The 23,314-nt window shown below is 53.2% G+C and overlaps 1 protein-coding gene across 4 annotated transcripts in view; it reads left to right on the top strand.

Annotated features, from left to right (window-relative positions):
• The first annotated feature begins 1,053 nt into the window (after positions 1–1,053).
• CREB3L1 (cAMP responsive element binding protein 3 like 1) overlaps positions 1,054–23,314 on the top strand; it is a 34,058-nt gene continuing 11,797 nt past the window's right edge. For 2 of the 4 annotated variants that reach the window (XM_053925344.2, XM_024559058.4), the window contains exons 1-2: positions 1,056–1,640; positions 21,210–21,438. In XM_053925344.2, coding sequence (XP_053781319.1) covers positions 1,539–1,640; positions 21,210–21,438 — 331 coding nt within the window. In that variant the 5' untranslated portion in view covers positions 1,056–1,538. Of the gene's footprint in view, positions 1,641–21,209; positions 21,439–23,314 lie in introns of all 4 variants that reach the window. The other 2 variants (XM_053925343.2, XM_024559059.4) reach the window with 2 other exon arrangements.

The raw sequence follows: 23,314 nt of genomic DNA, 5'->3' as shown, positions 1-23,314 counted from the left end.
AACAGCTGCTCTCTCAGCCTCGGTATGTGCCCTTCTCCCCACCTCGCAGGGAGAGAGCCTTTTCAGCGACATCCGGGGCCTAGCTGCAAAGACACCTCTGCTTCTTAAAGACCTTTTGGTTCCTGAGCTAATTAAAAGCGGCAGACAGCAAGGACACACTTAATCCTATTAATGACTTCGGACCAGGAACTGGTGTGCCCAGCCCTCTGAGGGAGTGCCTTTCTGAACCACCTCCATTTGTTCAGGTGCCTGGCGATTGTTTATCAGCCCTTTGGAGAGATTAAGCTGTACACTGGAGCGGGCAAGGGATCCAGGAGGCCTGGGATTGTCCCGTGACCATGGAGCATGCGTCCAGCCAGCATCATGGTTCACACAGACCCCAAGGCCACTGTTCTCCAGATTCTTGCTCTTCAGAACCTTTAGGGGAACTTGAGGATTGAGGAGAAGAGGGGCCCTTGCCTCATCTCTGCTGTTCAACTGGCCTCTTCACACACAGGAAAGGTACATACAGTCCTTGTCCTGAGGGACCTCAGAGTCCAGTTAGGGTCACAGACACAAGAACAAACAGTGACAATAGCACATTAGACTCACCCCAGTGGAGATGAGCACACGATGTCCTGCGAGTGTATCATGGTGGTAAATACTCCAGCCTGGAGGTCAAAGAAGGCTTCCTGGAGGAGGAAACATGTGAAAAATCTCCCCATTAGGAGACCTGTTAAGGGGTCCGTGAGATGGAATTCCCTGACTTGGATTTGGTTCAGGTTCTAGCACAAGGCTGGAAGAATGGAAATAACCCAGCTTCCTGGTCGACTTATGGGAGAGTGGTTGGCAAAGCCTTACAAGACACCGAGGTTCCAGGAACGCCGTTATTGGCTCCAGGACGATTTTGCTTTAGGCCTCTGTTTTGAGAGGCATCAGAGAACAGAGATTGGCAAAGAAGACTAGTTTGTCTCTTTAAAAGAGGAGGGGCGACTCCTCAGGCCACTCCTCCATCTCATTAATATGAAATTATCGTGAATATTGATGTGGGGGCGTGGCACACCGGCCAGCTGGGCTAACCAGTCAGGGGTTCCCGGTTGCACAGAGAGGAAAGTGACAGAAGCCAAGCCGAGAGACGCAGAGAGAGCGGAGCGCCCGACGGTCACCCAGTCTCGGGGGAGCTCTCAGCTCCCCCGTCCCCGGTTCCCACCCTGTCCGGGGGGCTCCTCGAGCCCTCAGCCCCACTCCCGGGTTCCCCATGGAAGCCAGCTGTGCCCCCGGAGGAGCAGGAGGAAGAGGAGTCGGCTAAATGCCGGCGGTGCGCCCGGGGCCCCTGAGCCCAACCCGTTCTGCGCAGCTACCCTAAGGCCCCCGCGCCCCTTGCGCCCCCACGCCCCCCACCCGGGGCCGTGCCGCCTCCACCCGCCCCTCCCCCGGGGCTTAGCCCCGGACCTGCCCCCGCCAGCTAGCCAGCGCTCAAGCAGGAGCTCTGGGCCAGGCGCGTTGCCGCCCTGGAGTGAGGGAAGCCTAGCTGAAGAGGGTCTCCGGAGCCCGCCGCGATGGACGCGGTCTTGGAGCCCTTCCCTGCCGACAGACTGTTCCCGGGATCCAGCTTCCTGGACTTGGGGGATCTGAACGAGTCGGATTTCCTCAACAATGCGGTAAGATGAAGGGTCTGCATGCCCTTTCCACCACTCCGCACCCCTTTTCGCCGCTCGTCTGACCCCCCGCCCCAAGGACGGGGCTTACACATCACTGGGCAGAAGCAGAGTAGGGGGCTCGATGCAGGGGCCCCTGGGGGAACACGTGCTTAGACCTCTGTGATTTGGTGACTAGATCCCTCAACACCTCCCTAGTCTCCAAGCTTGGACCGGAGCCTCTGAGCTTGCGCTAGTGCGCACCCCTCCAGGGGGCTCCGTCCGTCGATACGTTGGCCTCCGCCATCTGATCCTCGAATAAGAGCTCAGAAGACAGCAATCTTGCCCCCGCCAGGGGTTCCAGGATCGTACTGGGCGCAAAGTGGACCCGCAGCTGGTCCTCCGCTGGGAGGCGCACACGAGAGTGCTCGAAGGGCCAGAGACCCGATACCCCTTGGAACCAGAGCCAGAGGCGGGTTTGAGCCAGACCTGGAAACTTAGGATGCTACCTCTGCCGCCCCAAAGTCAGGAGTGAGATCCCCGCGGAGGAACCTGACGTTCAGCTGGTCAGAGTAGCGCAGGGCGAGCGCTCAGAAGAAGGGAGGTCTTTCTCCCCATCTCTGTGTCTCTACGTCTGTGTCTCTGTCCCTCATGTCTGCTGACTTTCTCTCTCTCTCTCTGAGATTCCTTCTCCCCTTTTTCTCTTCCCCTCCCATCCTAAGGAAACGTGGCTTCTCTCTCTTCTTCCCTCCCTCCCTCAGGCTCAGCCCAAAGGCCCTGCCGTGGGGGAGGGGCATGGGCTCAGTAACAAGAAAAAACTATCTGGGTTCAGAAGAGCCTTCCTGGTTAAAATGTGGGCAGCTTGGAGGATCTGGTAGGATGTCCTCCTTGCAGTGAACCGAACCTCCAGTGTCTCGTGCGCGCGTGCACGCGCGACCCCTCCCCAGCACCCCCCAATTCAGAGATCAACTCAGGGGTCCCTACTTCCTGGCCTCTACCTGCTGGGACTAAGATAAACTTGGCCAGATAAGAGCCAAGTACACAGAGATTTAAAGGGTTGGGCATCTTGGACTTCCACCTAAACTTGCCCTAGCCGCTAGACTGAAGGTGGGGAAACCAGCCAAGGAGCAGGAACCTGAGTCTGGGAGGCATGGGGTGTGAGGTCCCCGAGACCTTCATTAGGCAGCAGCATGGGGTCGCCCTGCTCTCTGAGGAAGGGTGCTGGTCCCAGTCAGAGTGCACACACTTCAGCAGAGAAGCCAAGTGGAGGAGGAGAGAGGGCTTGATCTGGTAGTGGGGAGACCTGGGTTCTAGTCCTGCCTCTGCTTCTGCCTCCCTCTGTGCACCTGGGCCATGCCACCAGCACCCCTCCCTGGGCCTCAGTTTCTTTGTCTATAAAATGGGCACAGGGTGGAGCCAGTCTTGATCTAAGGATCGTGTGGCATACATCCTAGGAATAAAGTGTCAGGGTCTGGGGTTCCATGCATCCCTCCTTGAGCCCCGGGTCAGAGGGAGGGGGTTTGCTGGAGTTTGTATTCTTGCAGCCCAGGGGCATGGTAGGGCCCCCCACCCCCTTGAGGTTTCCTCAGAGCTCTCAGCAGCTCTGAGTTGGGATTTCTTTTGAATGAACTCTGCCGCCTACAGACTCTTCCTGCTGCTCCATTCAGCCTTGCGTCCCTAGCTGCTCATCTGGGCCTCGGTCCAGCGCAGGAAAGGAGGCACGATCAGACCGTGGTATCCAGCCCTGGGACTGGAGAGGGAAAAGCCCTTCTGGAAAAGCTCTTGACCTCAGTCCTAGGCCAGGCCAGACCAGGAGAGGCAGGGAAAAGGAAAGGATTTCTAAGAGGAGAGAGAAAAAACTCCAGGGCTGGGAATCAGGAAATCTGGTTCTAGCTGTGCCGCCACCAGCCAGCTGGGCAGTTCAGACAAGTGACTTCATCCTCTGGTTTCCTCACCTGAAAATGGAGATACAGAACCTTCCCCATAGTGTAATCGCAGGGATTGAGTGACAAAATTAACGCAAAATTAATGTAGGACAACGCCTGGCCGTTAAGTTTCTGTAGTTAACTTGTTCCAGAGACCAGATAGAGTGGCAGGAAGAACTACTCTGGGAAGAGTTGTTGTACAACCTTGAGCAAGTCACTTTCTTCTCTGGTGCTTCTGTTTAGTGTCTAAGATCCCTTGCAGCTGAAATCCCATAGCAGCCCCACTCCCAATCCCTCTTCATTCTGCATGAAGATAGGACAATGATTCCAGGGTGAAGGATGGGCAGGGATGGAGTCTGCATGCTTCTCAGCACTCGCCTTTTTTAAAACCCAGATAAAGGCCATGAAGTCACATGGAAAGTGTGTGTACTCTGTTGCTCTGTGCAAAAAGCAAACATCAAGGCCCTGGCCTGGTAGCTCAGTTGGTTGGAGCATCGTCCCTTTACAACAAGGTTTTGGGTTCGATCCCGAGTCAGGGCACACACAAGATGCACCCAAAGAATGCATCAATAAGTGGAACAACAAGTCGATGTTTCCCTCTCTTCCTCTCTCTCTCTAAGAAGAAAAAGGCAAACATCAGAAAGTATGCCCCCCCTGAACACCACTGTGCAAGCAGCACACACTTGCTCAGACAGACAGGAGAGTGAGCAGGCAAAGTCAAGGGCGCTCAGAGGTGGCCAGGCGCTTTGTTTTTCTCTTTTGTGAAGATACCCCCATGCTGTTGTTGCTTTGCCTATGTGATTCTCAGAGACACCCCTCAGAAGGGGCCACCCTGCCTGCCAGATGTGGGGGCTTTTCTTCCCCACATCTTCCAGAATTCCTGATGTGATGACCCTAGAGACCTCTTCCCTGTACCCTGTGATTCTTCCGCCCCTGGGCAGGTAAGAGGGTCTGGTGCTCAGAGAACTGGCATCAAGGACAGGGGAGGAAATAGTGTCCAGATAGAGACACTAGTTCTGTGCGCGTCTTGCCTCATTTCTCTGGCTATGGGGAAGGGATAACTCTGATTTCTCTGAGGAAAATGGCTTTGGATCCCAGAGAAGCCCCAGCTGGGAGGGCGTGGAAAGGAGGAGGAAGAGGAGCTCTGTTGTCTCAGAGGGGAGCAGCAGGAAGCTTCGAGGATGTTTGCCCAGCACACTCATTTACTTCCCAGCAGCTGGGGAGGCCAGGTGTGGGAGGGACCGAATGGGACTAAGCCTGAGCAGTGCGCCCCAGGCCCCCAGCCTGGCTTCTCCTGAGTGGAATGGGGAAGCAGAAAACCACCACCACCACCCCAGGCATTGGGGGACTTAGGGAGATTAGAGAAGTATGTGCGTTTGGGGGTTCCTGTGTCTGTGTGTGGGCCTTTAACAGCCCTTAAAAGGGGAAGGGTGTGTGTGTGTGAGCGTGTGCCTACTTGTGTGTTTCTCTTTAAATTCTCACCAATAAGAAAGAGGACCCAAGGGCCAAAGCACTTTGGTGTCAGAGTAGAATCCACTAGAAAAGAATTAATGGAGAAAAACAAATGGAGGAGCCCATGTCTCAGGGCTCCTATTCAGGAAGGGAGATCTCCGCGAATACCTACTCCTCCAAAACACTAAGTTTGCTTCGGGCAGGGTTTTGTGTTTGCTTTTTTGTTGTGCTGCCCTTACCGAGAAATGAGCTCCCTGAGGGCGAGGCTTTCTCTGTCTTGTTCGCTGTTGTATCCCCAGTGCCACATACAGTGCTTGGCACAGAGTAGGCCTCCACCAACCACTGCTGAATGAATGAAGGGGGGCTCAGGCCAGACCGCACATTTTGTAGGAAGAAGGAAAACGGGTGCTTAAGCGCATCTACTCCCAGCCCTCAGAGTCCTGCAGCCTGCACTGTCTCTGAGATCCGGGAAGGCTCTCCGTGCCTTTCAAAGACTGGTCGTTGCCTTGGGCCATCCGCATCCTGTGTGTGGCACAGACACCGCAGCTCCAGGTCCAGGGACGTCTAGAGCCGACTGAGCCACAGCAGCTTCCGACTTGGCTTAGGCTTCAGCCTTGAGCATCGGTTCTGGGGCTTCTACCTTCCCCAGTTTCTTCTTGTTCAGGTTGCTCTGGGACGCCTGGATCCACAATCACCAACTTAAAACTAAGCCTTTTCTGGCCCTACCTCAGGGCCTTAGCACGCGCTGTTTCCAACACCTGGACTGCTTTCCCTTCGGTTGTCTCCAGCGCATCTTCCTCAGTTCAAATGTCCCCCTTTAAGACATTTGAAGGTGGGACCCCCCTTGGTGTTGTCCACGTCAGTCCTTTGATTTCTTCATAGCCCTTTCCCCAGTTTGCATTATTTTATTGGCTTGTTGTCTATCTCCTCTGGGCGAAGCAAGTTCACTGAGCAGAGACCGAGTCAGTGGTGTCCCTTGCCCTAACCCTAGCACAGCGCAGTGGCACACGGCAATCCCACCATAAGACAACTGGCTGCGTCCACAGTCTTCACTCACGTAAAATGTGGAGTTTTGGTATTGTAGGACCATTGAAAAACAACAGCTTTCAGTGGGCCTGTACTGCCACAAAAAGCACAGAAGTAAAGATTGTGAAACTACTTACTACAAGCAGCAGACCAAGCCGAGGAAATTCCAAAGGAGCAGTCACTTCTTTATCAACCCTGCAGATAAGAGTTTTGCTCGCCTTTATTCGAGATGGGCCCCAGGCCTAGGACAGAAGCTAAGGTTAGGCCCGCATTGTAGTGGACTTTGGTCCATTTCAAGGATTTACTGAACTACAGACTGGCGCAATCCCAGTAAGGGAAGGGGGAGAGTGTTTTTTAAAAGTCGGGCCTATGTGTTCAAAAAGTATACTGATAATTCCTGAAGGGACCCTAAGGTTCCCAGGGTCCTGGCCTGGCCAGCCCTGGGGGTGACGGGGACGCTGGATCCCAGGAAGATGCTGTGTGTACCCTGATCTTCTGTGAGGTCCCTCTGGCCTCCCTGGACCCGCTGGGGATTTGCTTGGTTATTCTTCAGTAGACATACCCTGACCTTTAACAACTGGGCACCTGAAGGAGCGAAGGAGAGCCTGTGCTGGTAACGATGCATAGTGACGTCCAGCCACTCAGAGCTAGAGAGAGACAGAGAGCGAAAGAAACAGTAACAGTACTGCGGGTCCATGATGGAGCAGAGCACGGTGGGAGCCTGCGGAGGAGCACCCAGGTGAGCTGGAGGTCACGGAGAGTCTCTCAGAGGAGGTAACTTCCACACTCTCCCCCCTCAATGTCCCCATCCCTGTCAGCAAAGCAATTACTGGAAGGCTCTTCGGCGGGGCGAACTGGAGCTGTGTCCCTTTCACGGGGCATGTATACACATTGTTGTCCCTGTACAGATGAAAAACTGAGAATTAGACAGGAGGGGGCAGGCAACTCTGCCTCTGTGCAGATGAGAAACTGAATTAGAGAGGAGGATACATCTTAACTCTGTCCTCGGGGCTGGGATCCCAAGGAGTCAAGGAGGGGAGAGAACCATCTGCTCTCTTGCTCTTGTACTGGTTTGAACTTTGCTCTCTAGAGCAAGGAAGTTTGGGATATCAGATAGCAGGGATATCAGAGGGACCCCACCCTCATCCTCACCCACTTCCATCCTTCCAGTACCCTGGATGCCTCGAGCTGTGGCAGCAGAGCCAGCAGGTGGCCTGGCCTGTAGAGGAGAGGCCCCACATCCCATCCTGGGCCCTTTCCTCGTCCTCATTCTGGGATGCTGCTCCCCAGCCTGCCTGGACACTCGGACCTCTGCTCTCTGCAGCTCCCAGGACTCCCTGGGAGGGTCTGTTTATGTCTGGCCTGGCCTGGCCTGGCTACTGTGCCAGGAGAGGGGAGGAGGAAGGACATCCCCTGCCCCTGATGTGTCTTGCCTCCCAGTCCTGTGTGCCTCCTGCAAGTCTTGGTACTGCGGCCCTCCCAGAGCATCCCTCTCCGGGACCTGGCTTGCCCCTGAACCTCCCTCAAGAAACCAGCTCCAGATGCTGGAGAACAGGCTGTTCTTCTGGAAGTCTCCGCGCTCCAGGGGGGCAGGATAGAGGAAGATTTGGGTGGAGTGAAGTCAAGACCACGAGCATTGCTCTGGCTAGAACACTGTGTAACCCCTTGGACAAACTAGGGGAAGCCAGAGAGAGAGGCAGGACCCTTGACCAGGAATGGGAAGAAGTAGAAGTAGGGGTATCTGGTTCAGAAGAAGCTGAGAGAGACAATATATGGCCCAGAACTCTGATCATCAGAGAAAGTATCTCAACAATATTGATTTCCTTGTCCTGTCAAAGATCCCAATCCCCTTGACCTGAACACACCGTGTCGTTAATAAGGCTAACTTGACACAGGGCTATAATGGGCTTCCCTGCTACCCGGTTCAGTGTGCCTCCCCTCCCAACTCTCCTGGGACAGAGCCCCATTGCCGCTTCCTTGGCCCTTGGCTGTTGGCCCAGGAGCCACTTAACCCATCACAGAGAAGCTGAGACATCTGGGCTGGACTCTGTGGGCCGACAGAACAGCCGGACAGCAGCAGCTGTCTGCCTCATCCCCTTCTGAAAGAATAACAAAAATGAAAGTAGCAGTGGAGGAAGACAGGCTCTTCGGGCCCTTGAGGAGAGCCGGGAAGCTGTTTCAAAGCAGCAATCGAGGGGATTGCTTTGGAGGCAGACAGGCCCGAGCCTTTGCCCATGTGTTCCCCTCGCCTGGAATGTCCTCACCTCCTCATCTCGTTTCCCTAATTTGTTGTGTGCCCTTGGCCCTTGGCTTCCTCACTGCTGAACTAGATTGAGAGTTCTTTGAGGGCAGGGAGTGTCAGGCAGTTATTTTTTATGTATTGCCTAGTTATAGCTACAGAGACCGAGTGCTCGGGAAGTGTTTATTTACTGGATGAATGGATGGATGGACCAATGGATGGATAAATGGAGGAGTGGAAGGAAGGAATGGCAGGGGTAATGGATGGATGAATAAATGGGTGGACAGGTTGGTAATGGAAGGAAGGACACTTCCACACTTCCAACTTTAATGGGACTTTTTAAAAAAATGGATGGTATTTATTTAGTCAAAGAGTAAATGTTAACCTACACCCCACATCTACTTTTCACTTTCCATGATGGCCCTTTCTATTATGGAACAGATTGTGCACGTAAAAGAATATATACATACATACACACACACATGCATGTATGTGAATTATAAAGTATAATAAAATGGATACCTGGGTCAAAACTACCCAGCTGAAGAAACAGACTCAGCTCTAAATATCTTGGCCCCTCAAACTGCATGGATCTGGGGAAGAGGTGAGCTGTAAACTCTGACTCACTCCACTGTGGGCAGACTCTGATCAGGAATATCCTGAGACCTGCTGCCTACTCCCCGACCCAGCCTGGCCAGACCGCTGGTCCACAGGTCAGAGGGCAGCTCTCTCAACAAGCACTGGGAGCCGAACTGTACCTGCATGGGGTGGTGTGGCCATTAATGGTCACCTTTAGCTGCTCAGACCTGGGAGCAAATTCTAGCTCCAGCGTTTGTCATCTGTGTGACCTTGACAGATGCCTACACCTCTCCCGGCTCCTTCTCTTCATACAGTGGGGATGGCTGTAGAACACAGGTTTCTCGTGAGGATTCAATTAAATAAGTCTTGTAGAAAGCCTAGCACAATGCCTGACATGTACTAAATCCTCTATAAGCAAGAGTTGTTGCTTCTACTTTTCTGATTATTATTGTTATTGCCTGAAAGGAAGGTCCCCAGCACTGGGCAGCCCTTGGAGGAATGTCCCACCTTCTCCATCCCTATGCTGAGCCCTGATATAGGGATTTGATTTGATTTGATTTTTTTACAAGATTTTATTTATTCATTTTTTAAACAAGGAAGGGAGGGAGAAAGAAAGGGAGAGAAATTTCAGGTGAGAGAGAAACATTGATCAGTTGCCTCTCTTACGCACCCCTACTAGGGACTGGACCCACAACCCAGGCATGTGCCCGGACCGGGAATCGAACCAGTGACCTTTTGCTTTATGGGATGATGCCTAACCCGCTGAGCTACAGTGATCAGGGCTGAGCCCTGACCATGGGGATTCTATTTTCTTATGTGCTGATCTCTCTGGAGCTGGGAAAGAAGCTGGGCCCCTCCTCAGGGCTCTGTGTTTTGGGGCATCAGGAGAGGGGTGACCAGGGATGAGCAAAACCAGGGTCCCAGTGAGGACCCAGTACATGGAGTGGAGGGCCCATATTTTGTATCTAGTACTGTACTTAGGATGGGGCAGCAAGAAATCAGCCATTCCTTCAAGAACTAGTGTTACCGTGTGTGCTTAAAAGCACAGACTTGGCAATCAGAGCTTGGTTTCAAATCCTGGCTCAACCTCTTGCTAACTGAATGAATCTGAGTAAGCTACTTAACTTCTCTGTGCCTCAGTTTTCTCAACTATTATATGGGGGTACTAGTACCCACCCTATATTCTAAAACACTAATAAGATAGATACTGCAGGGAAGGAGCTAAAAGAGTTCTTGGGATATAAATATAGGCTGTTGTTATCATTACTATTAGGTATACTGTATGATAGTCCCTGAAGAGAGTTTAAGGATGAACTCCATCCAAGGTTCTACCCTCAAGGAGGTTAAAGTTTAAGGAGAGAGAATGGTCTCAGTGTGCATAATTAAAGTTCAAGACATGATATTAGCCAGTGACCTAAGAGTCTACAAGGGCTGTGGTGGTACAAAAGTGACAGGACTCTTCCAGCTGGGTGATCAAGGAAGGCTTCCTGGAGGAAGCGGCATTTGACTTCAGCTGTAAAGGATGATAGGAGTTAAAATGCAAAGGCAAAGGTATTCCAGGTACAAGCAAATGTTCTTGCTCAGTGGAGCTCATAGCAGATTCGAGGAGCTGGGAGTGGTCATCCAGGTAGGCTGGAGGGAATACAAAGTGGTAAGTAGAATGCAGTGCTTAGGAGCTGAGAGGTTTATTAGCAGGCAGGAGGGAGTCAGTGATAGTTCCGAGCTGGACACAGTGGAGGTCCCAGCAGCTCTGAACTGTCTCAGCGCCGGGAGATCTAGAGTCCATCAGGGGGATGTCAGCCTGTCTTGATGATGTGGGACCCTCCCCCAAAGGAGACAGAATTGTGGGCTCTTCCTGAACCCGGGGAAACTCAAGGCAGCAGCTGACCCCAGGTCCCTTCTCACCTCTTCCATCCACCCTCTGCCCTGATGTGACTCTCACACTGGACCAGGAGTACCAGTTCCCTTCCGGCTCTTCCATCCCCAGCACTCCAGCCAGGCTGACCTGAGGAGGTCCAAGGCAACCCCACCCTTGCAGAAGGACAGACTGTCCCCTTTCATGCTGAGAGCCCTAGCCTAAACCATAGCCTTCCTCCTAGTCTAATCCTGGGACACTAAGGGGGTTCTCCCACCCCTCCTACAGTTCAGGGCCCCTCTTATCAGGCAAAGCATGTTCCTATTGGTCCCAGGGGAATAGAAGGCTCTGAGTCCAACCCAGCCCAGCCTGGCACCTCATCTCCTTGGCCCTCCCACCCATCAGCTGGGACAAGATGCCCAGAGTCCCTTCCATCATCCTCCCAGAGAGGAAGCCCAGCCCTGCCCTCTGCTGCCCCAAAGCCTTCACCTCTTTCTCTCCCAGGGCTGCAAATCAGTTCCACATTTGGGATCTGGCATGTGCTATCTGCTCAGAACTTACCCCTCCCAGTTAGCTCTCATCTCCCCCCACCCCACATGGTCAGCCCATGGGGTCTGCAGGAGGAGAAGGGCTCCTGCCTTCAGTGACCCCTTCAGCCGTCGGAGAGGAAGCTGGACTATAGCAACCTACCAGAGGGACAGTGGACACGAGGCCCTCCCAGGGTGAGATGAAAGAGGAAGGGTAGAAAGAGGAAGGGGGTGGGGCAAAGGCAGAGCTGGAGCGAGCATATGAGGGGACGAGGGGCTGGGGGTGGTGAGGGAAGGAGGGAGGTAGTTCCCAGCTCAGCACATTCCTGAGACATCTGGACGTGCTGGAAGGGCCCCAGCTGGCCCACATGTCTGTGGCTCCAGCCTCTCTGCTCTGTGATGTCAGGACCCAGCATTCCCCCCTCCTCTCAGAGTCCCACTGGCCTGGAGTCCACCTTGGGGATGAGCGCTAGGGTCTCCTCTCCAGACCCCTCACCCTCAGTGAATGAGAAAGAGGTCCCTGGGGCAGTGGAAGAAATGCCTTCCCCAGGGGAGGGCCTGGACTGGTGGTAGGAGGCAGACCCAGAGGATCCAAAGGTTTTGCCCATGCAACTGACTCAAGGAGATTCCTCCTTTGGACTGATGCCAGTCTCCTCCCTTCTCCTTGGAAGGGAGATGGAGACAGAGGAAACAGCTGCTTACCTTGAGCTCTGTGATCCTGGGCACGTCCACTCCCTTCCTCGGCTGTCAGTTTCCCTCTGCAATAATAACAGCTACATTTAATGAAAGCCTTCTATGTGGCCTGCATTGTATAAAGCTCTTTACAAATGGTATTTCATCCTCACAGCAACCTGGTGAGGTAAATATAATTCCCCCTATTTTACAGCTGAGAGTGTGGCGCAGAGCGTTTAAGCAACTTGCCCAAGGCTAGAGCGTAGGTAGCAGAGCCAGGATTAGGACCAGGTCTGTCTGCTTCCCTTGCGCATAACCACTGAACTATGTTGCCTCTGCAAATAAGAGATGGAACTAATGATGCCAGACTTTCTTTCAGCTCTAAACTTGTAATAATTTATTTTGGCTATAGTGGGACTCTTCAAGAAGGGCAGGGGAGGCATTAGTCACACACTGGGTGGGGGAGCGAGGGCATCTGGCTGTGAAGCATCAGATGGGTCAGGAATCTTTGGAGGTCCCCTCCCTTCGAGCCCCAGAGAGGTCTAGACCCCAGGAGCTGAAGCTGCAGCCTGATCCCCAGCCGAGCCCAGGGGTCCCACACCTTTCATGAAGGAAGGGAGTAAATAAGGAGAGAGAATGCAGCTTCTTCCAAAAATAAAACCCGAGGACAAGTCAGACAGGCCAGAAGGCAGAGGAAGCCAAAGGCTGAATGCTGAGTGCCTGAGGAGAGGGAAGAGGCCAAGGGAATTCCAGCCAGAGCTGGGTGGCAGGTTCCAGCCGAGGCAGGCCTTCCAGCTGGCCAGAGGCCGGGAGAGCAGCTCAGCCCATTGGCCACTGGGCTGCTTATACTGTTTGGCCTTGCCTAGGCTTGGGGCAGCTCCTCCAGGGCTGAGTAGGGGGCTGTGGTCCCCAGGTACCTGGTCTGGCTGGGGCTTAAGAACAAAAAGGCTTTGAGGAGGAACAACCCAATAGGGAGGAGCTGAGGGAAGAAGCCCAGGCGCATGGAAACTCTGCTGGAGCAGGAGTAAGCTGGCATCAGAGCGGAATTCAAGGCAGTCATTCCTGGAGGCTCAGCTGCAAAAAAAAAGGCTTCAGTCCCTTAGCTCGCTGGCACGTTCCTTCATTCACCCACTGACTCAGTCAGTCACTCAGCAAACATCTAAGCATCTACAATGCGCTGGGACCAATGCTAGGTTTTGGAGATACAGATGAGAATTGGACACAGCAAGACATAGAGGCAACCTGGCTGCATCATTTCAAGCTACCCTAAGGACCTGGGAAACTATCCTAAGGGCAGCAGGGAGTCATCAATGGATGCTGAGCAGGGGAGACCCACAGTCATATTTGTGTTGAAGATCCCTCTTGATTGCAAGGGACAGAATGCTCTTGAGAAAGATCAGAGTTCAAACTGTGGACCTACCTTCGTAAATGGGGTAGTCACACCACTTAGTGAGAAAGCCTTTGGTGAGCAGAAATTGAGCTTTGTTCATCTCTGTATCCACAGGGCTGGGCACACAGTAGTACTCAGTAAGTGCTGAACAAATGCATAAGCGATAAATGTGATTAGATGCCCTGATTCTTTAGCAGCCCCCACTGCCAGCCCTGGCTGGCACTTAGCTCCAGTGTCCTGAGCTGTCCCACAGGGATCCTCTGGCCACTGCCTATGGACCAACATCTCCAGCAGCCAGACCGTGGGCTGCTGTGCCCTTAGTGGTGCCAGTCACAGCTAATCCCAGCCCTGGGCAACAGCACTCACAGCCATCGCTTCCTCCTGCCCAGACAGTACCTGGCACCCACCCCAGGGTTGGGCCACAGCACATGGGCCGCCTGGTCAGAAGATGCCAGGGTCTGGCCAGGAACCTGCAGGCCAGATCTCCTCTTTCCTGAGGGACCCATGTCCTGGCCAAAGAAGGGGTACCAGTGTCAGGAGGGAAACTGGAGGAACAGACCTACAGAGCCGGGGGCTAGAGAGAACGCATACCCTCCTCAGGACCCTGGTCTGCACAGGAGCAGCCTCTGGTGAGTGCCAGCCTGCCCTGTCCTCTGTCCCTTCCTTTCTCCAGTGCACATGCAAAGAAAACTTCACCCCATATAGCCCCCTTCTGGAGACCCAGCCCTCAAAATCCCAGCCCCAGGCGAGCCTGGGACTCCCAACTCTCCCTTGTGAGGGTCACATGACTCAGTCATCTCAGGCACAGGGCCTGGCGCAGTCAGCATTTAGTTCTGTGGTCGTGTGAGATTTTGCTTGTGTTCATGTGAGGGTGTGCATGACTACATCTGTGACCTTGGGGTGACTGCCCATATGTGCACATATGGGAGTCTGTCTGTCTGATCACATCTGAGGAGTGTGCCCTAGCTGGGTCTGTTGGCGCCTGCCCGTGTCAGCCAACGTGAGCCCATGAGCACATGTGCAATAACCCCGTGCCAGGCTGCATCAGAACTGTCTAAACGTGTCCGTGTGGGCAAATCTTTCATGGGTAGTGTTTCCCTGTGTAAACAAGAGCCTCACAGCCCGTGTCTGTTTAGCGTTTGTACAGGAGTGTGTGTGTGTGCACAAGCATACACACACACAAGTATTTCTGCTTATTTGGACTTTGGGCTCTGTGGTAACTAGTTCAGCAAGGGGAAAATATGAAACCTCAGCAGCCGCCTTCCCTGCGCCTGTGGGGAATGGGGGAATGAGTGAGGTTGGAGGTTGGAACAATGTGCTCCCCTTAACCCCCCGTGCCCTGCCAGGAAGACTTGGGGAAGGGCTAGCTCCTGGGACCGGGAGAACTGGCTCCATCCCTTACCAGTCCCCAGAGAGGGCAGGGCAGAGAGAAAGAGCCCACTTTCCTAGGACTAGCTTACTTGCCACCCCATGTCCCAGCTACCTCTGCTGGGACACAGATTTTAACTGATGGGAAACTGTGGCCCGCAGAGGAAACACTACCTGCCCTCTGGGGTTCCTGAGCCCAAGTCCAGGGCCTTTTCCCCTTCGCAGGACAGCCTTCAAGTCTAGCTCTGAGAAGGCAACCCCGAAAGCCTGGATGGTGATGCTTAAGGACAGGGAGGGCCTGTGTGACAACTGGGTATCCGGGGGCCCGCCTCCCCTCTGCCAAACCCTTTGCTGTCTCTTGACCCTGCCCCACACACATACGCACACTCTGGGCACAGCAATGACTCATTCTGATGGCCCTTCAACTTGAAATGGGGGCAATTTTCTAGTGACCACGAGGCAAGTAACTGTCCAGGAATGTACGGGTCAGTGTGGGGGGTGGGGGTAGGGGGGGCGGTGAGGAGTGGGGGCCCAGCCTGCGGGGAAAGGGAAGGGAGAAATGTAAGACGACTCTCCTCCCATCTCTCCCCAGAGCTCAGTCTCAGAAGGAATGTCTGGGCTCGGGATTCCCCCCGCTCCTCATCCCACAGCTCAGCCTGGACCCACTCCGGTCTCCTCCCTCTTTCCCCAAGCACAGACTGAATCAGCCTGGGTAGGGAAGGGGGCAGAACCCAGAGATGGAGGTGCATGCGTCGAGGGGCATGAGGGGAAGGGGGCGCTCTTGGGCTGCCTCAGGCGAAGACCCTTCTACCACACCCCCAGAGCTTTACCCTCTCTCTGCATTGACCCAAAGGAGGAATGCGGGGAGGGAGATGAGAGGAGCTTTAGACAGCCCTACAGCCGGCCCAGGAATGTCCCCCTCCCCCTTGGGGGCCGAGGGACCGAGATGGAGACCGAACTGCCCTGTCCGTGCAGTCCCTGCGCCCGTTGTAAGAGTAATCAAGGAGGGGCGGAAGGAACTGAGCTGGTAAAGTTGTGAAGAGACTTAAAAATTGGGGCCCGACCTCCGCTTGGAGCCGGGAACGTCCGAGGAGACTCTCCCTCCATCTCTCCCTGCCCGCCGTGCCGCGGCGAAACCGTGCTACTGAGATGAGTCTTAGGACACTGTGGGATCGCCAAGCCCACCTGGAGGCTCTAAGGGGTAGTTTCTGCCTCTGCCTCAGGTGCAGAAAAGGACCCAAGGTGCGACCCAGTATACCATGCGCGTCGCGCACACCCTCGGCCCCGGGACCCTCCTCCGCGCGAGCCCTGCCCGCCTCCTACCGCCTTCCGCCGCAGCGGCTGCAGCTGCGGGTCTCGCAGCCTCCTCCCATTGGCCAGGAGCTTCACGGATTTCACCAATGAGCAGGCTGGGTTTCCGCACGGGCGGCCCCCAGCACGAGGTGTTAACCTCCTACGGGCAGCGCCAGGCGGGCAGGATCCGTGTCTTTCTGGAAATTTAAAGGGCCGGCTTCCAAGACCAGCTTGGGGCGTGAGGGGGCTGCCACCTAGGGGAGGAGTGCGCGCAGGAGAGCCCGGTTGCCCCTCCGAGAGAGGATCCGGGGCTGGCTGCGCGTGGCAGCCGCGAAAGAGCTTGTGTTGGCACGACTGTAGGAAAAAGTCTTTAACGAGGAGGGAAACGAATCATAATAGTGTTTCCTTCCCTGGCTTCCCACCTCCCGTTGCCTGGAAAGGCACCTCCTTGGAACGCTCACCCCCGGTTAGAACCCGATCCCCCTCAGAGCGATGACCCACGACCCCCTGCCATTTACAGATTCCTGCGCTCCACCCCCCATAATTTCCATCGGATAGTCCGAAACCTAACTTCATGTGTGTACGCTGGAGGCAGAGCTGGGTGTGGCCCGGGGAGGCGGTGTGGGACAAGAGGAGCTGCTGGAGCTCGGGAGATCTCCAGAGTGGGCTTTCAGGATTGGGGGGAGGGTGGGGACACAGAGAAAGAAGTGAGGGGACAACGAGAAGATGCCCCGGAAGTACGAAGAACCCCTCCCTCGGCATTGCCATTTCACTGTGTGACCCTGGGAGGTGGCCTTCCCTCTCTGGGTCTCAGTTTCCTCGTTAGCAAATGGGGGAGGAGGGCGTGGAACAGGAGCTTTCCCCGGTCTCTTCTGCCTCCGACTTGATGACATAAACCAACCATAACGGAGCCCCAGGCACCAGGTAGACGCGGGGCTACAAAGTTCTCTAAAGGAAGCCCCCCTGGTATGCTCCCGTGAGCAGGAGGGGCCTGGGGGTGATGGCACATGCCCATTTTTGCCGCCAGAGGGGCGTCCAGCATACAAGGAAACCCGGAGGAACGCCTGGATTTTCCGAGTGTCCTCCGCCCCCACCCTTCCTGCCCCTTGGCCGCCCTCCCCTTCTACTTGGCTCCCACTCTCTGGAAGCTCCATCCTGCTGGGGCCTTGCTGCTGTTTCCAGCAGGTGAGGTGGGGCTGCTCACACAAGGCGGATGTCTGAGCTCTCTCAGCAGGTTCCAATGGGCACCCCAAAAGGGGTCTCTGAGAAGGACCCAGCTCATCAGCCTGGAGCCAAGGCCTTCAGGGACCCCCAGCCCAGACTAGAGGAAGCATCTTTCCTCTCCCAGGCCTCACGGACAGGCTTGGCAGACCCTTATCTCCTGAGAAGCAGCTGCTGCAGAAATACCTTAGCGGCTGACTCACTGCGCTGTCCTCTCTCTGTAACCCCTTCCCACTGGGCCCCACACCAGGCCTGACTGAGAAAGAGAGAGAGAGAGGAAATGAGAATGGGCAAAGCGACCCCAGCTGGTGTGGCCCAGCCTCTACAGACCATGTGGCTAGCACAGTCCTGCCTGTCCCTGGCTGGATGGATGGGGAAGGTTGTACCCTGTAAATGGCCTTCATCTGGGATCACAGGTATTCTTAGAGACATGTTTAGCTGACCCCCTGGTACAGCCTCCCCCCAGGCATCCATTGATGGACAATCGACATACTGATGGCATTGTCCTCTGGAGTACAGGGCCTTGTCCCTCCAGCAGGTGAACAAGATACAGACCCTGTCTCAGGGTCTGGCAAACAGTCTGGCAAACAGGCAGTTCCGAACACCTGCTGCAGTTGGGGAAGGCCTGGACAACGAGGAGCTGCGCACAATTCCCAATTCTACTTGACTCCCTGGGCCTCAGTTTCCCTGTCTGTCAAATGAGGATATGCAACTTCCTTATCTCATTTGGTAATTGTGACAATTGAATAAAATGATGCATATGAAGGCACAAAACAAAATGTAGGATAATGATGATAAGGTCTGGCAAATTGGGAAGAGGAGAGGAGAGAATACCTGAATCAATGGGGTGTCTGAACTCATTCTGTCCTAGATTCTCTGATCACACTTTGTTTGGGGGAAAGACCAAACCATCTTCCCCCATGGGCTCCAAGCTCAGTTCCCTTCAGGCTCAGAGTTAGGCTTTTTTTCATAATAATGATGGCTAACAATTATCAAGCACTCACTACACCCTAGGCCCTGTTCTAAGTGTTACCTGTATTTACTGCACACACACACACACACACACACGTATGTTATGTGTGTACATGTTATTCGTATTTACTCATTTTATCCTCATAATCCTTTGAGGTGAGTACTAAGCATCTAACAAATATCTGAGCCTCTTGACAACAACACTATGAGGTAGGCAGGAACTATTATTCCCCCTAACAGATGAGGATACAGAGGCACAGAGAAGTTAAGTAACTTAGCAAGTAGTGGAGCTAGAAGTCAAAGCAAGTCTCTCTGACCACAGAGCTTGTGCCCACCCCCTGCTCCCTGCAGGCAGATGCTCATGTGTTTCAGAACCTTATTGTCAGACAGGGCTCTTCTGCTCTTTCCTCTGGGTCAGGACAGGCTGAGCAGTCCAAGCTGGAAAGAGCCAACAACTCCAGACCTCAGATCCATCCCCCAGAAGCCAGTTCGTAACCACTCACCACGTGGGCCACCAGGGCCGGAAGCAAAGCCCCCCACCATCTCTCCCACCAGCAAATTCATTCAGTCAGTAAATAGTGAATAAACAATAGTAACACTTCCTTACATATTTGTAACTCTTTAGAGAGAAAAAATAAACCTACTATGTACCAGCCGCTGGGTGCTTTATTAATATAATAATAAGAGGTAACATTTGCTGAGTAGTTACTATGTGCCAAGGACTGTTCTAAGTTCTTTACGTGTGAGATTGACCCTTGAACAACGTGGGAATTAGGAGAGTCACCCCTCTGCAGTCAAAGACCCACACAGGCCCTGGCCGGGCGGCTCAGTTGGTTGAGCGTTGTTCTGTGCACCAAAAGGTTGCGGGTTCTATCCCTGCCCAGGGCACATACCCAGGTGTGGGTTCATCTCTGGTTTCTCTCTCACATAGATGTTTCCCTCTTGCTCCCTTTCTCTCTTTCTAAAATCAATAAAATAGAGAAAGATAAATACCATATGAGTTCACTCATGTGTAGAATCTAATGAACAAACTGAACTAACAGGGAAAATGGGGACAGACTCACAGATGGAGAGCAGGATAACAGCTAGTGGGGGAGGAAGTTAGGGTGGTGCACGACTGAGCAAAAAGGAAAAAGGACTCAGACATGGACAAGAGTGGGGTGATTGCTGGGGGAAGGGGAGCTTAAGGGGACTAAATGGTAATGAAAAAATACAACAAAGATTAACTCAAAAAAATAATGAAATCAATAAGACATATTCTCGGGTGAAGATTAAAAAGAAAAGAAAATCCACCTAGAACTTTTGACTCCCCCAAAACTTAACTACTAATAGCTTAATGTTGACCAGAAGCTTTAGTGGTGATATAAACAGTCAGCTAACACATATTCTGTATGTTATATGTAATGTATACTGTATTTGTACAACCAAATAAGCTAGAGAAAAGAAAATGTTATTAAGAGAAAATACATTACAGTACAGTTATTAACACCATCAGTTCACGTCCTCTGTTTACAAGATGAGAAAATCTACCTACAGCGCACCCACGCAGTTGGACCCGTGCCGTTCAAGGGTCAATTGCATCAACTTGCTTCACCCTCCCAGTATCCTAGCAGAGGGGAACTATTAACGTCTCCACCGTACAAAGGAGGAAATGAAACACAGTCAGGTTAATCAACTTTCCCAGGATCACGGGGACCAATATTTTTCACCCTATTTTGTTTCTAAGAAATATATTTTGCATCCTTACCAAGAACAAATGCACACACGTAACTGAGATAAAAATTTACACTAAGTATTTAACTTCTCTGTGTCCTGTGCACTCTGATATTTTCTACTCTGTTTTGTTCTCTATTTTTTTTACATTCTGGTCATGACCTATTAAATTGATTTCACAACTCGTTAACGAGTCAACACCCACAGTTCGAATGGCACTGAGTCATAGCTAGAAGTCTCGGAGGCCAAGCTTCGAACCCACCACGTAATATGGCTCCAGAGCCTAATCTCTTGGAATAAAGAGTGGCTTAGAAAAGGGAGACACTGGGGGCAGGAGGACAGGTGGGGACAGTGCTAATAAGGGAAGTGGAGGCCTCGATAATCCCACCACCTTGATCCCAGCGAAAAACAATACAAAGGTCACTCTACTGCCCTTGAGGTGCAAACTGGCTGCCATGAGCATATTCTTTTTTTTCTTTTTCTAAACAGTATTTTTCCATTACAGTTTACATTTAATATTATTCTGTATTGGTTTCTTTTGTACAGCAAAGCAGTTAGAAAATCATATACTTTACAGAATGGCCCCCCCTACTGTTTCAAGTACCCACCGGGCTGCATACATATTTATCACGATCTTATTGGTAGATGTTTTCCTTATGCTGTAATCTACATCTCTGGCTATTCCACAATTACCGATTTGTGCTGCTTAATGCCTTCACCTTTCTCACCCAGTCTCCCCAACTCCCTGTGACAGCTGTCAGTTTGTTCTCTGTGTCTCTGAGTCTCTTTTTATTTTGTTTGTTTGTTTGTTTGTTTGTTTGTTTTGTTCATTAGGCTCCACATATAACGGAAATCATGTGACATTTGTCTTTCTCCGACGGGCTTGTTTCATGTAACATAATACCCTCTGGGTTCATCCATGCTGTCGCAGACATAATTACTCCTTTATAATTAGTCCTCCCTGAAGGAAGTCGAGTGGACCGAGAGAAAGACTCAGGCCATCTAAGTGATGGGACCAAGGTCACTGAGCCAGAGCTAGAGCCCTGTGCCCATCCCATCACCTGGTCCAGGGGTCCTTTCACACCATCCACAGCTTCCCCTGGAGGATAACGACACTGAAGCTGGAGGTGGCAGTGGAGGTGGCAGTGGAGGTGGTGGTGGCCCCGTGATGCCAGTGGTGCCGGTATTAGTAGAAATGATACTAGTTGTAGAGTGACGTGGGAAGAGGGAGGGTGGTGCTGCTGCAGGTGGTATTCAAGGTGGCGCGAAGAGTGGTGGTGGTGGCAGGGCTGGAGGCACCACCACAGCAGCATCTGTACCCCCTTCCTCAGCTGAGCTGCCCCCCACCTCCTCTTTCCTAGCATTTCCCTGAGCACCTGGACCACTTCGCGGAGAACATGGAGGACTTCTCCAACGACCTGTTCAGCAGTTTCTTCGATGACCCCGTGCTGGATGAGAAGAGCCCTCTCCTGGACATGGAACTGGACTCGCCCACGCCAGGCATCCAGGCTGAGCACAGCTACTCCCTGAGCGGTGACTCAGCACCTCAGAGCCCCCTCGTGCCCATCAAGATGGAGGACACCACCCAAGGTAAGAAAGGGTGGAAGGGCCCAGGGCCAGCACAGGCCCAGCAGGCCCAGGAGAGAAGGAAGCTACTGAGGGACTGGGGGTGGGGTGTGTACTAGAGGCTGAGACTCCCAGAGGCCCCCAGGGAGCCACCCACAAACACCTCTCAGTGACACTGCTTCCTGCTTTTTTGTTCTCCCTCCAATCAAACCCATTCGGGCACTTCTCAAGAGTCCGTTGCTGACTTTGGCCAGTGCTGTGCAAAGGGTGGTTCCCAGGCCAGCAACATCACCTGGGAATTTGTTAGAAATGCACATCCCCCGGTGCCCCCCCACCTGCTGGATCAGACACCCTGTGGGTAGAGCTCAGCCTTCCAGGGGATTCTGAAGCACACCGGGGTCTGAGAACCCCTGACTTAGAGAAAATGGTGAGGGGAATTCAACGGTAAATATGCACAAGCTACCAAGACTCTACATGGAACCTTCCCACCTCCTCATACTGTGATGTCCTCTGAGATGCCACCTGGGAGAGACTCCTGTGCCTACTTTTATTACTGAAGGTGGGGTTCTCTAAAGCTCCCCCATCCCCCCCACCTGCCTTGATTTTAAGCAAAGGGCCCTTGGAGTCTTTTCTCTCACGTCATCAACATTCGAGAGCTCAGGACTGTGCCCCACCTGGAAATGGTCCCTTTGGCCATTTCCTCAAACAGGTGACCCCGGCCCCCTGTGCTCGGCTGGGTGATTGTGGGCCTACCTCCCAGCCTCTGTCAGCCTGGCATCTTCCTCGAGCAGTGGGAGCAGCAGCCAACATTTCCATAGTGCCCTCCAGGTTGCAGAGTGCTTCCCTGCTAGCTGCTCATCCGTTTCCCACAACTCATAGGTGAGGCGGGAGTCACTTTTACCATAGTCCCCACTTCTCTGATGAGGAAAACGAGAATTCAGGAAAGCCCAGTTGTTTAGGCCGCACGCACAGTACAACGCACAGTAGGGACTGCCGCCACCACGTCAGCTGGCCTCAAGGGGGCAGTAAGGGGCACTGGGCTGGGAACCACACAGGCTTTGGTGTCTGCCCTCATGCTCCCGCCAGCTTCTGTGTGATCTTGGGCAAGTCTCTTAACCTCCCTGGGCTTCTGTTTCCTCAGTTATAAAATAAAGCTAGCATGTGGCTTGAGAATTCCAGACAGGGGTAAAAATATGTAAAGTACCGTGCTCAGCGCCCAGCACACAACATATATTGTAATTAGTGGCTGTTTTCATTGTGGCTGTAAAAGTCCTATTCATACTGTAGTGGTCTTTATTCCTCTTTCCCCTCAGAGGACAATGGTCTTGAGTGATTTTCTTAATATTCTCATCTATGAAATGGGAAAGCAGCAGTACCTGCCCCATAGGATTTCTGGAGGGAATAAATGAGTTCACATGTGCCGGGGGCTCAGCGCCGGGCGCAGGGTGTGAGCTGCTTCTGAGGGTTCCAGAGGTCCCCCAGGGCAGAGACTGGCCTTTGTACCCACTCCCGAACCCCGTCCCTCAGGGCAGGGACACCTCTTGGGGTTTTAAATGTCTTTAGGGCTTGTGGTTGCTGAGGTCTCAGCTTCTCTTTGCGTCCTGGCCTCAGCTAAGAACTCTGAGGTCGCCTCATTGGGGCCTCAGGAGCAGCCAGGGAAGAGCAGGGTGTGGGATGGCCTCCCTCCCAGGGTGAGTTCTCCCTCCACCCCCACATTTCCAGCCCAGCAACTCCTTGGACACCCCCAATCTATTTTTAGAGTAATTCATTTGTGGGCCCTTTGCAGGGGGCAGCTTCCCGGAGGTCAGCGGGCTGGCCCTGTAATTTGGGAAGATTGTGGGTGTTCCTGCAGCCCAAGGGCAGCCTGTGGCCCAGAACTGGGCACTCAGGCTCCCAGCAG

The sequence above is a fragment of the Desmodus rotundus genome, chromosome 5 (genome assembly GCF_022682495.2).
Source record: "Desmodus rotundus isolate HL8 chromosome 5, HLdesRot8A.1, whole genome shotgun sequence".
NCBI lineage: Eukaryota > Metazoa > Chordata > Mammalia > Chiroptera > Phyllostomidae > Desmodus > Desmodus rotundus.
The sequence above is the reverse complement of the archived record's forward strand: the minus strand, read 5'-3'. Positions and strand labels throughout refer to the sequence as shown.